Source organism: Bison bison, unplaced genomic scaffold (assembly GCF_000754665.1).
Source record: "Bison bison bison isolate TAMUID 2011002044 unplaced genomic scaffold, Bison_UMD1.0 scf7180017864178, whole genome shotgun sequence".
In the NCBI taxonomy this organism is placed as follows: Eukaryota; Metazoa; Chordata; class Mammalia; order Artiodactyla; family Bovidae; genus Bison; species Bison bison.
The window spans coordinates 3,060,146-3,071,569 of record NW_011494750.1 but is presented as its reverse complement, the minus strand read 5'-3'; the positions used below and the strand labels follow the sequence as shown (position 1 = coordinate 3,071,569).

The 11,424-nt window shown below is 42.1% G+C and overlaps 2 protein-coding genes across 2 annotated transcripts; both read right to left on the bottom strand.

Annotated features, from left to right (window-relative positions):
• Positions 1-525: 525 nt before the first annotated feature.
• LOC104990373 (olfactory receptor 4X2-like) lies at positions 526-3,675 on the bottom strand. Its single transcript, XM_010842435.1, has one exon. The coding sequence runs from the start codon at positions 1,629-1,631 to the stop codon at positions 702-704; it is 930 nt and encodes a 309-aa protein (XP_010840737.1). The 5' UTR covers positions 1,632-3,675; the 3' UTR covers positions 526-701.
• A 2,743-nt stretch (positions 3,676-6,418) lies between these two features.
• LOC104990374 (olfactory receptor 4B1-like) lies at positions 6,419-9,568 on the bottom strand. The gene has a single exon (XM_010842436.1). The coding sequence runs from the start codon at positions 7,827-7,829 to the stop codon at positions 6,900-6,902; it is 930 nt and encodes a 309-aa protein (XP_010840738.1). The 5' UTR covers positions 7,830-9,568; the 3' UTR covers positions 6,419-6,899.
• Between the last annotated feature and the right edge of the window lie 1,856 nt (positions 9,569-11,424).

The following is an 11,424-nucleotide window of genomic DNA, read 5'->3' as shown; positions in this document are numbered from 1 at the left end:
GCCACGAAATTAAAAGACACTACTTGGAAGGAAAGTTATGACCAACCTAGATAGCATATTCAAAAGCAGAGACATTACTTTGCCAACAAAGGTCCGTCTAGTCAAGGCTATGGTTTTTCCAGTGGTCATGTATGGATGTGAGAGCTGGACTGTGAAGAAAGCTGAGTGCTGAAGAATTGATGCTTTTGAACTGTGGTGTTGGAGAAGATTCTTGAGAGTCCCTTGGACTGCAAGGAGATCCAACCAGTCCATCCTAAAGGAGATCAGTCCTGAGTGTTCTTTGGAAGGACTGATGCTAAAGCTGAAACTCCAATATTTTAGCCACATGATTCGAAGAATTGACTCATTAGAAAAGACTCTGATGCTGGGACGGATTGAGGGCAAGAGGAGAAGGGGACGACAGAGGATGAGATGGCTGGATGGCATCACCAACTCGATGGACATGGGTTTGGGTGAACTCCAGCAGTTGGTGATGGACAGGAAGGCCTGGCATGCTAGATTCATGCAATCGCAAAGAGTCGGACACGACTGAGTGACTGAACTGAACTGAAGAGAAAATATATGGTAACTGATTATAGTGAAGTTGATGGAGAGTAACTCTAAAATTAACAAGTCCTGGGAACTTGTCCTTCATCTCATTCTGCCCCTTCAGTTTGACAGAGCATCACCTAAACCCAAGGATCAAGACCAAGGCTCAGCCTCTACCTCTCTTCTAGCTTCATTGCTCTGACCCACAGCCTCTTCATGGCCTTCTTCACTTCAGCATTTCTCAGGGAGTAGATGACAGGGTTGAGCAGTGGGGTGATCACCGTGTAGAACACGGCCACCGTCTTGTCCACAGATAGGGTGGTAGAAGGTCTCAGATAGATGAAGATGCAGGGCCCAAAGAACAAGGTGACCACAGTGATGTGGGATCCACAGGTGGACAGGGCCTTGCGCCGCCCCGCGGAGCTCCGAGTCCTCAGATGGAGCAAGATGACCACATAGGAGGCTAAGAGGACCACAAAGCTGATCACGGACAGGGTCCCCCCGTTAGCAACGATCAGAAGACCAATGAGGACGGTGTCAGAGCAGGCAAGTTTGAGCAGGGGAAGCACGTCACAGAAATAGTGGTCGATCACATTGGGGCCACAGAAGGGCAAGCGGAAGATGAGAAGGATTTGGGCCAAGGAATGCACTAAGCCCCCCACCCATGCTGCTCCCACCAGGAAGGCACACGCCCGCCGGTTCATGATGGTGGTGTAGCTGAGGGGCTTGCAGATGGCCACGTAGCGGTCATAGGCCATCACAGTGAGCAGGAAAATCTCAGTGCCGGCAAAGAAGTGGAGAAAGGAAAGCTGTGTCATGCAGCCCCACAGAGATATGGCTTTCCTCTCAGCCAGCAGATCTGAGATGAGTCTGGGGACTGTCGTCGAGGCGTAGCAGATCTCAACAAAGGACAGGTAGCTCAGGAAGAAGTACATGGGGGAGCCAAGGCTTCTGCTGCTCATGACAGTGAGGACGATGAGGAGATTCCCCAGCACAGTGGCTGTGTACAGGAGCAGAAACATCACAAAGCAGACTTTCTGCACCTCTGGATTGGAAGAAAGTCCCAGGAAAATGAATTCTGTCACATTGTGTGTTTCAGCCATGACATAGCCACCAGGAGGCAGGAATTCAGAAGGGTGATATGAAATGATACAAAACAAAAGACTCCTTCCTTAAGGAGTGAATTATATAATAGTCCCTTGCGTACCTGAAATGCTACCATTCAAACTCTATAAACTTAGTCTTCTCAGAAATAGGAAATCCATCTCTGCAATCCATAGACCCTTACAGTCGGTGACACTCTTCTCTTAGGACATTCTGGAAATACAGCACTTTGCACATTGAATTGGAATTGTGCTATGTGACCATCTGGTCCACCAAACTGTGGACGTTTTAGAGCAGAGAGTATGTCTGGCTACCACTCCATCTCCAGTGCTAACTGAAGCACCTGCACAAAACTACACTCAGTGAACGTACTTAGGGTGGGAACAGTGCATATAGATCATCCTGCCTTCTTAGCACAGTATTTGGTACACCACAGAAGTTCAGAAAATACTGAAAGAACAGAGGTCACCAAGGAGCAGGACCACATCTTTTCATCCCTGAATCCCGTGTCTAGCAGAGCGCTTATTTCAGGCAAAGACCAGACCAGCGTGAGAGCACTTAGCATTCCCTTTACTTTCAAAGCGGAATTATAATCATCACACGCTCACAAAACAAAACTCACCCCACTGTTTCTGGGCCTCTGCTGTCTCACCACTGTTCCTTTTATCTGTTCCGATCCCAGAGAGCAAAATAGTGCCCTGAGACCACCCATTACCTCGTGACGGTTTCCCAGTTATTCAATCTCCGAGCATTAAGGCCAAGTTATGTGCCAGAGCTCATACATCTTAGGAGTTGCCAGGTGGAGGATCTGCTCTCCCTGCAGCCTTAGGAATGCTGAGACTAAGCCAGTAAGTCGATTCCACCTGATTAAAAACAAGAGCACAGCAGACTTGCCTCTCAGATGGCCCACAGAGAAATAAGAATTCTGGCAGCTCAGCCTTGAGTTCACACTGCTGAGAGATACTGGGGGTGGAGCGGGGCGCACTGTGATCAAATGAGAGAAGATTGGTCCCCAGAGACCCATGCCTTTCCCCTTCTTCATCAGGCACCTACCTCATGGGAAGCGGGACCTGAATACCAACCTCTCAAACTTTCTTGTAGGTAACATAACTTCAGAAATCAATAGGGAATATATTAAATTAATTTTACTCAGTGTTCACAGAGCACTTAGGCTATGGGACTCTATGCTGTTCTGAGGGCAATTAGATCCAGCTCTTGCTTATCATGAACTCAATTATGTGATTTTACATATGATGCCATCCCAAGGATGGGTTCAAGGAATTATGGACCACAAATGTCAGAAACTGAGACAGCCCTTCTCCCGGCCTTTGGTGTGGATGACGGTGAGGCTACAGAATAGTGGTTCTCAACCATGGGTGATTTTGCCCCCAAGAGGATATGTGGCAACATCTAGAAACATTTTTAAACTTTCATTTCCTAAACTTTTCATTTACCTGTGTGGGAAGACGGTGTTATTGGCACTTACTGGACAGAGGCCAGAGATGCTAACACCCTACAATGCGGAAGACAGCCCCTACCACCACAGCAAGGGTTATCTGAGCCAAAATCACAATGCAACTGCTGTTGAGATGCCTGCTCAGAAGGAAACAAAACCTTTCCAAACTGATCTTTATCAATACTAAACTGGATATTGGTTTGAAAACACTACATGTGAGTTTATTACTCTGCTTTGGCCTCATCTGTAATAAATTTTCTGTCATGAATAGTTTTACAAATGCTATAATAACACTTTGTATGATCAGCATGCTCTCTCCCAGTCCTAAACATAATTGTCATTAATTTAGCCTGACTAAAATTAAAGCTGAAACAAAATGCCATTTTCAACTAGTGATTAAGAGACTATTATGACCATATTTTTTTTTAATTATTTTACAGGTTTTAACATAAGATGTCATGTAAAAAACCCAAACAAACTTTTTGGCCAACCCAATAATTGCTTTTGAGAGTGCAAACTCTGAATTAACCATTATCATTTTTTTCATTATCCATTATATTTTAAAAAAACATTTAGGAGGAACATTAACAAATAATTACATAAAAGCTCAAAATATTTAAGAAAATCTACATTTATTCATTTATTCTGTACATCTCATCACTAAGCTTTTGTGGAAGGCTGTAAGTCAAAATCTTTTCTCTGTTGAATGATTCAGTTTAACACATCTAAGGAAGAGTTTTTAATATGAGTCTATGAACATGCGTTATAGGAAAATACATTTGTTAAAATGTTTGTGGTATGAGACTATTTGCTCACCTAAAGTTATACATTTTCAGGAAAGGCTGATGTTATTTTCTAACCTGGTGAAGATTAACCCACTGACTATGGCCACACTTGCCTAGTTCTAATTAAACTCCACCATTATATGAAAAGTACAGATTCTTTAAGAATTAGGGATAGTACTACACAACTTTCGCCATTTTGCAAGTTAAAATGAAGATGTGAATTGGTCAGCTTACCCTTTTTATGTTTATGCCACTACTTACTGTTCCAGGCTCCTTTGCATCTAGGGATAGATATATAAGCTAGTTCCGCTCAATAAGAACAAAATAAGAATTGTTCTGGAAAAGTCCTTGGAACTGTTTTCTGAAATGAAATGAAAACCCCTCCCTTCTTACATGTGAGCATGTAATACCGAGAGCTGCTTTAGACATCTTGCAGCCATGAGGGGCCAGCCAAGAGAACTGAAGGGGCTTGGGCATGGTGGGAATAACAAAACAACCCTGGGACCACTGACCTCCCAACTTCCTGTTGAGTAAGCAATAAATGTTACTATGGCTTAAGCCAGGGGCTGGGAAACATGTTCAGTAAAGTGCTACACAGAAAATATACAGGCTTTGCAAGCAGAGTCATGAATGTAGAGAACAAGCTTAGAGTTACCAAGAGACAATGAGGGGTGGGACAGATTGGGAGATTGGGATTGACGTATACACACTGCTCTACACAAAATAATAACTTGTGAGAACCTACTGTTTAGTGTAGAGAACCCTACTCACTGATCTGCGATGACCTAAAAGAGAAGGAAATCTAAAAAAGCGGGCATATATGTATACATAGCACTGATTTGCTTTGCTGCACAGCAGAAACTGACAACATCATAAAGCAGTTTACTCCAATAAAAATTAATTTGTAAATAAATATAAAAATTTCATACATAAAAAAAGAAAATATATGGGCTTTGCAGACCACACAGTCTCTGTTGTAACTATGCAACCATGCCACTCCAACAAAAGCTGCCATAGATAAAAAGAGTAAGTAATGGGGCATGACTGTAATCCAATAAAACTTATTTGTGGGCAATAAAGCTGAAATTTCATCCAACTTTTATGTGTCACAAAATATTATTTTACTTTAATTTTTTCAACCATTTGAAAATGTAAAAGCCTTTCTTGGCTCACAGGTCATACAAAAACAGGCAACATTTTGGCTTAAGCCATGCATGACTGAGTGACTAACACACACACACACACAAGCACATAACTCAGTGCACATACAACTGTCTAGAAAGGAAAGGGTCTTGTAAAATTATTTGGATGAAGATATGAATGGCTGTTTGTTTATGGCTGAGTCTTTGAGGTTCACCTGAAACTATCACAACATCGTTAATCTGCTATACTCCTACACAAAATTAAAAGTTTGAAAACAAAAAGATATGCCTAGTTGCATGCCTGCTCAGTTGCCGTCAGGTCCGACTCTGCAACCCCATGAACTGTAGCCTGCCAGGTTTCTCTGTGCATGGGATCATCCAGGCAAGAAACTGGAGCAGGTTGACATTTCCTCCTCAAGGGGATCTTCCCGACCCAGGGATCATACCCTCCTCTTCTGTGTCTCCTGCCTTGGCACGCAGATTCTTTACCACTGAGCCACCTGGGAAGCCCATGTGAATGATTAATCATAGCTCTATTATATTTCACCTTCCACAGACCTTTCCATTCTAACAATGTCCTACTTCCATGAAACAAAGCTCCTACTGTGGAATTTGAGGCATTGGATTCAGGTCAATGAAGGGGGAAAACTAAAATTAAGTTGTTGGTTTTTTTTTTTAAGAAATAGACAACTTTAATAGGGTTGATATTTGAGAAGATGCATTCCTAAAAAATTGCCTTCATATTTTTTTCCATTTAAAAAACATCAGAGAGAAAAACCTTCTCCTATGATAGAATTATATATACAGTTGTCAAGAGCTGATAAGATGATTCCTGCTAAGTGAACTTTGACAAACTTAATTGATCAAGTTTATACATACTGGTTTGAAAAGCCATCTATAACAGTATCTGAAAGGATGAGAGAGAGGTGCTGAGTGCAGCTGTCACAGAGATGGGAGATATTTAAATATTTTCACTTACTAGAAAAGATGAAATAGTTATGTTCTTAGCAATGGTTTTTCAGTTTTTAACATTATTAAAATTTTTATTTTGTACTGGGGTAGAGTTGATTAACAAACAATGTTGGAATAGTTTCAGGTGAACAGTGAAGGGACTCAGCCATAGGTATACATGTTTCCATCCTTCCCCAAACGCCCCTTCCATCCAGGCTGCCACATAACATTGAGCAGAGTTGCATGTGATCTACAGTAAGCCATTGTTGATTATCCATTTTAAATATAGCAGTGGGTACATGCCCATCCCAAACTCCCTGTGCACGCTAAGTCATTTCAGTCGAGTCCGACCCTTTGGGACGCTATGGACCACAGCCCACCAGGCTCCTCTATCCATTGGATTCTCCAGGCAAGAATACTGCAGTGGGTTGCCATTTCCTTCTCCCCCACACTCCCTAACTAGACCTAAAATGAAGTATTGATAGAAAAGCCTTCCAGGGATTCCCACAAGAGCACATTGATAGAGGGAAAGAATAAAACATAAACTTATTTCTCCCAGTACCACAATCTTTTCACACATTGCAGCATGCTAAGAAGTATCGTTTACTGAGAAGTAAAGTAAATGAACCCAGGGTTCGCAGGTAGAAGGTGACAGAGTGGGAATTCCAACCCAGGTGATCCCTCCCTAATGTCTATGCCCTGTATACTGAAGAACATGAAGAAAAACAACAATGCAGCTCAATTGCCAACTTTCTCCAAAATACAGAGGGCTATGAAAAGCATCTGATTTATTTTACGGAATATAAAGCCCTCACCTAAAATACAACCAAAAAACATAAATAGGTGAACATTTGCTCTGTTCTTCATAGTTCACTAAAATCAAACTTCTATTTAGTCACCATATGCATGCTCAGGTTTTTAAGGTTTTCATTGTTATTCCACCGCTGAGTTAACTTTCCTGCCCCACAGCCTCTTCAAGGCAATTTTCACCTCTGCATTTCTGAGTGTGTAGATGATGGGGTTCAGCATGGGGGTGACCACCGTGTAGAACACGGCCACCAGCTTGTCCTCAGTGAAGGTGGAGGGGGGCCGCATGTAGAGGAAGATGGCGGGTCCAAAGAACAGGACGACCACCGTGACGTGAGAGGCACAGGTGGAGAGGGCTTTGCGTCTCCCCTCAGCTGAATGGTTCCTCAAGTTGACCAGGATGACAATGTATGAGGACACCAAGAGGAGGAAGGAGAAGACAGAGATTAATCCACTGTTGGTCAACACAATGACACCCTCCACGAATGTGTCAGTGCAGGCAAGCTTGAACAAGGGATGGAGGTCACAGAAGTAGTGGTCAATCACGTTGGGACCGCAGAAGGGCAACTGGACAGTGACAAGGATCTGCACCATGGAGTGAATTATGCCCCCCAGCCAGGAAGCGGCTGCCAGGCGGTGGCACACAGGCCGGCTCATGATGATTGTGTAGTGAAGGGGCTTGCAGATGGCCACGTAGCGGTCATAGGCCATCACCGTGAGCAGGAAGATCTCAGCAACTCCAAACAAGTGAAAGAAGAATATCTGAGCCACACAGCCCTCCAGGGAGATGGTCTTAATCTTGACAAGTAAGTCTGTGATGAATTTAGGGACAACAGTGGAGGAGTAACTGATCTCCACCAGCGACAGGTGGCTAAGGAAGAAGTACATGGGGGAACGCAGGCTCTTACTGACTCTAACCGTCAGAACAATGAGGCCATTGCCCACCACCGTGGCCAAGTACACGGGCAGAAACACCGCAAAGCACGCTCTCTGCACCTCTGGGTCCTGGAAAAGACCGGTGATAATTAACTCAGTCACATTATTGGTCCTCGCCATGGAATCCTTTCAGACGCGATTGGATAAGAGCTACTGAGAGCCCTGTAATAAAACAAACACTGATCATAATTAATTCACTCCGTATATAGCATGTTGGGCAGTGCAAACAACTTTATAATACACTTACTATGATATCATTCATTTAGCCAGTATGAACGTATTAAGGATTAACAGTTTATATATCAGAAAATTAAGGCTCAGAGAATTGGCTATTTACCCAAGATCGCACAGAAAGTAGTGAATTCTGGGACTCAGAACCAGACTTTCTGACTTTAGCTACAATTCGTTTTAGTCCATTAAAAGGTATTCTGAATTTAGGGAATCATTTAAGTTCAGAGCTTATAGTTTTATTATCCTTTTGCATTTTTTAGTGTTCTTTACTTCATTGCATTTTGAACGCTGTCTCCTATTGGGGAATTTTCATGAGACATTTCTTTTCTTAACTTCCTTTTTCCCTTATCTCTGCCTCAGGGAATCATCTTCCCACTGATATTTCTACCTTTTTCCAAAAGGTCTTCTGTCCTGATTTCTTCACTCCTTTCTGCTAGGCCTCGGTCTCTTCAGGTCAGATTCCTTCTCCAGTTTTGCATCTTCAATAACTATGTTCCTATGACAAATGCTCAAACACATTGGAGATAATTCAATCCACAGCTTGTCACCATCATTACACTTTCACTTTCAAAACCTGTGACCCTCTGCTCAAGCTGCTGACAGATCATGAGCTCACAGAGCTGGTCCTTAGACAGCAAGGGTGGCCAGCCTGCTTATTCTTTTTCCAGGTTAGTAGAGAATTTCTCTATGAGTTATATCCCTGGAACATACTTACTGACACCCCTTACACATCTATACAGCCCCAAACTAGAGGGAAGAAATACAGATCATGATACCACTTCAAGCTAACAATGCCATGTAATTCAAAAAAATATCTTCCAGATTAAGCTAACCAACTAGGACTTTTTTCACCACATAAAGTCCATGAGACATAAGAATGAAATAGTATTAATGTTTTGAATTTCTAAGTTTTATCCTATTATCTTTCCCCTTATCTCCAGGAGTTGGTGATGGACAGGGAGGCCTGGCATACTGCAGTCCATGGGGTTGCAAAGAGTCTGACATGACTGAGCAACTGAACTGAATTGAGCTATCTCTGATTTTATACTAAAACTTTCAAAAACTATAGCTTTGGACATGATACAAATGAGCTTATTTACAAAACAGAAAAAGAAATAAAAATAGGGGGGAAAAAGAAAAGAAAAAAATAAAAGATGGAAAGGCTTCAACCCCAGGGATGCAAGCGATCATGGAAACATTTCCATTCACCATGATTCCAAACTTTTCCCATACAGAACTTTGTTTCTTCGGCTGCCATGTTAAGTTTGAACAGCTTTTCCATTTCTTGAGGTCTGTTCATTTAGATAGCAATTCAATACTGTTGTAGACATCTACTCTAGTGTTGAGGATGTGGGGAATATTATTTTTGAAAAGGGTTTAGGAATATATGGTTCACTTTAAAAGAGCAGAAATTCTGTCTTGTCAATTTATTTACACTAAGGGAAAGCAGGTTGGTTGCTTACATACCTTGGTCTCGTTAGGATCTTTGCTTTATATTTGTTCGCTTTTACAATTTTGACTTGAAGTGTCACGAAAGAACTATTATCTTATGCCCTCCAAATCTTAATCAGCCTTTGAAATGTACACCTCTCAGAGCTGTTAGTAAACACAGATTTTTGCTTGTTTGCAAAAACAAGAAAGAAATATACTTTTGAAGAACTGAAAAAGAAAACCTCAACAGCAAGGAGCAGAACTAACAACAAAGGAACAAAACCCAAAGGTCAGTGATCTGGACTGATGGAAACAAATCAGGTAAGGACGTAAGTCAAGGTTAAGACTGTACGAAGTTACTGAACTTGAAAAATTATAGAAACTAGTGTTCTGGAGCAAGGAAAAGACTAGAGAAAGAGGTCATGACTTCTGAGAGAGTCAAAGAAATGACTGAGGTGACTCTGAGACACACTAAAAATAAATGCTCATAAAGCATATATACTCTTCTGGGGCTTCCCTGGTGGCTCAGATGGTAAAGAATCTGTCTGCAATGCAGGAAACCCAGGTTTAATCCCTGGGTCAGGAAGATCCCCTAGAGAACAGAATGGCAACCCACTCCAGAATTCTTGTCTCGAGAGTTCCATGGACAGCGGACCCTGGCAGACTATAGTCCATGGGGTCACAATGACTCAGACACGACTGAGCAACTTCACAACAACAATAAAATAAGTGTCCATAAAACACAAATACTATTTTTAACAAAAGTAAAAGATTGGTACTTGGAGAGCTGGCATAATGAAAATATAAACAAGTTTCATTTTAAGTTGTAGACGTGGAGAGCAGAACAACCATTCTGAGAACAAATAGTATGTGTCAAATGTACACCCCTTTCTTCCTACAATTAATATTCCATGAAGACATGAGTTAAGTGTACAAGTGTTGGAAGCTGTGCTGTGTTGGATCCAGTTCAGACCAGCTCAGGAGAATCTGTCACAGGCATCTCTTTCAACTCCACACATCACATTGGTAGCTTGAAATTAGCCATGGTGGGAGCACGTTGGAAATCAGGAAATGATACAAATCAGTGCTCTTTACTTAGGAGAGCCAGTTATTAACTATTTACCAGCACACCACCAATAGGAGGCTGGAGGAGAGCCTTTCCACTACATTCCTGATGTTTGCTTCACACAGAGGAAGTTACAGCCACTAAACTCCTGGCACCACGCTGCCTCCGCAGAGGTGGAGTAAATTGGGAAGCGGAGATTAGGCATGCCCTCTCCTCCTTTTCTTGGAGTGAGATGCTGCAGAGAGAACACTTTCTACACTGCCCTGGGGCAAGTTCTGTTTCAGTGAGGTAGAGACAGACAGCTTCTTAGGGTAGGTCCCATCTGTGTCTCTGTCGGTCACTCAGTCATGTCTGACTCTTTGCAAGCCCATGGACTGTAGCCCACCAGGCTCCTCTGTCCATGGAATTCCCCTAGAGTAGGAAATGGCAACCTACTCCAGCATTCTTGCCTGGAGAATTCCATGGACAGAGAACGGTGCCCTTTTGATATAAGTCCCGAGTATATTTACTTGCCATGAGTGGATGTGAAGCTTTACCTGAGACTAGGGTTCAGAAAAGCCACTTGTAGCAGATTATACACCACAATCTTCATTATCATCTTTTCCTGTTATATCTTTGATCCTAAACAAAGATAATGTTTCTTCCCTTCAAAATGCCTTATTCCTTTAATTTAGAAATTAATTCACCATTCACATAGAAAGAGATATGTTAAGTTTCTTCAAATCCCCAAATGATATCTTTTCTCACAAACGGTTTATTAAAAAAAATATTCTATACTGACATAAATATCCACCAAATCTGCCGTGGGATTATCTGTCTGCCTGAATGGGAATCAGAACAATATAATTTCTTGGAAGTAAAATAAAATAATAGGAAATTCTCTTTGCAGAAGCAAAGGAGTTTTGCCATTCAACAAAGAAGAAAGCTACCTACTAGAGAGCTAAAATTCCAGGAAGGTGGATGCTGCAGAGAAGTTGTGTTGATGGT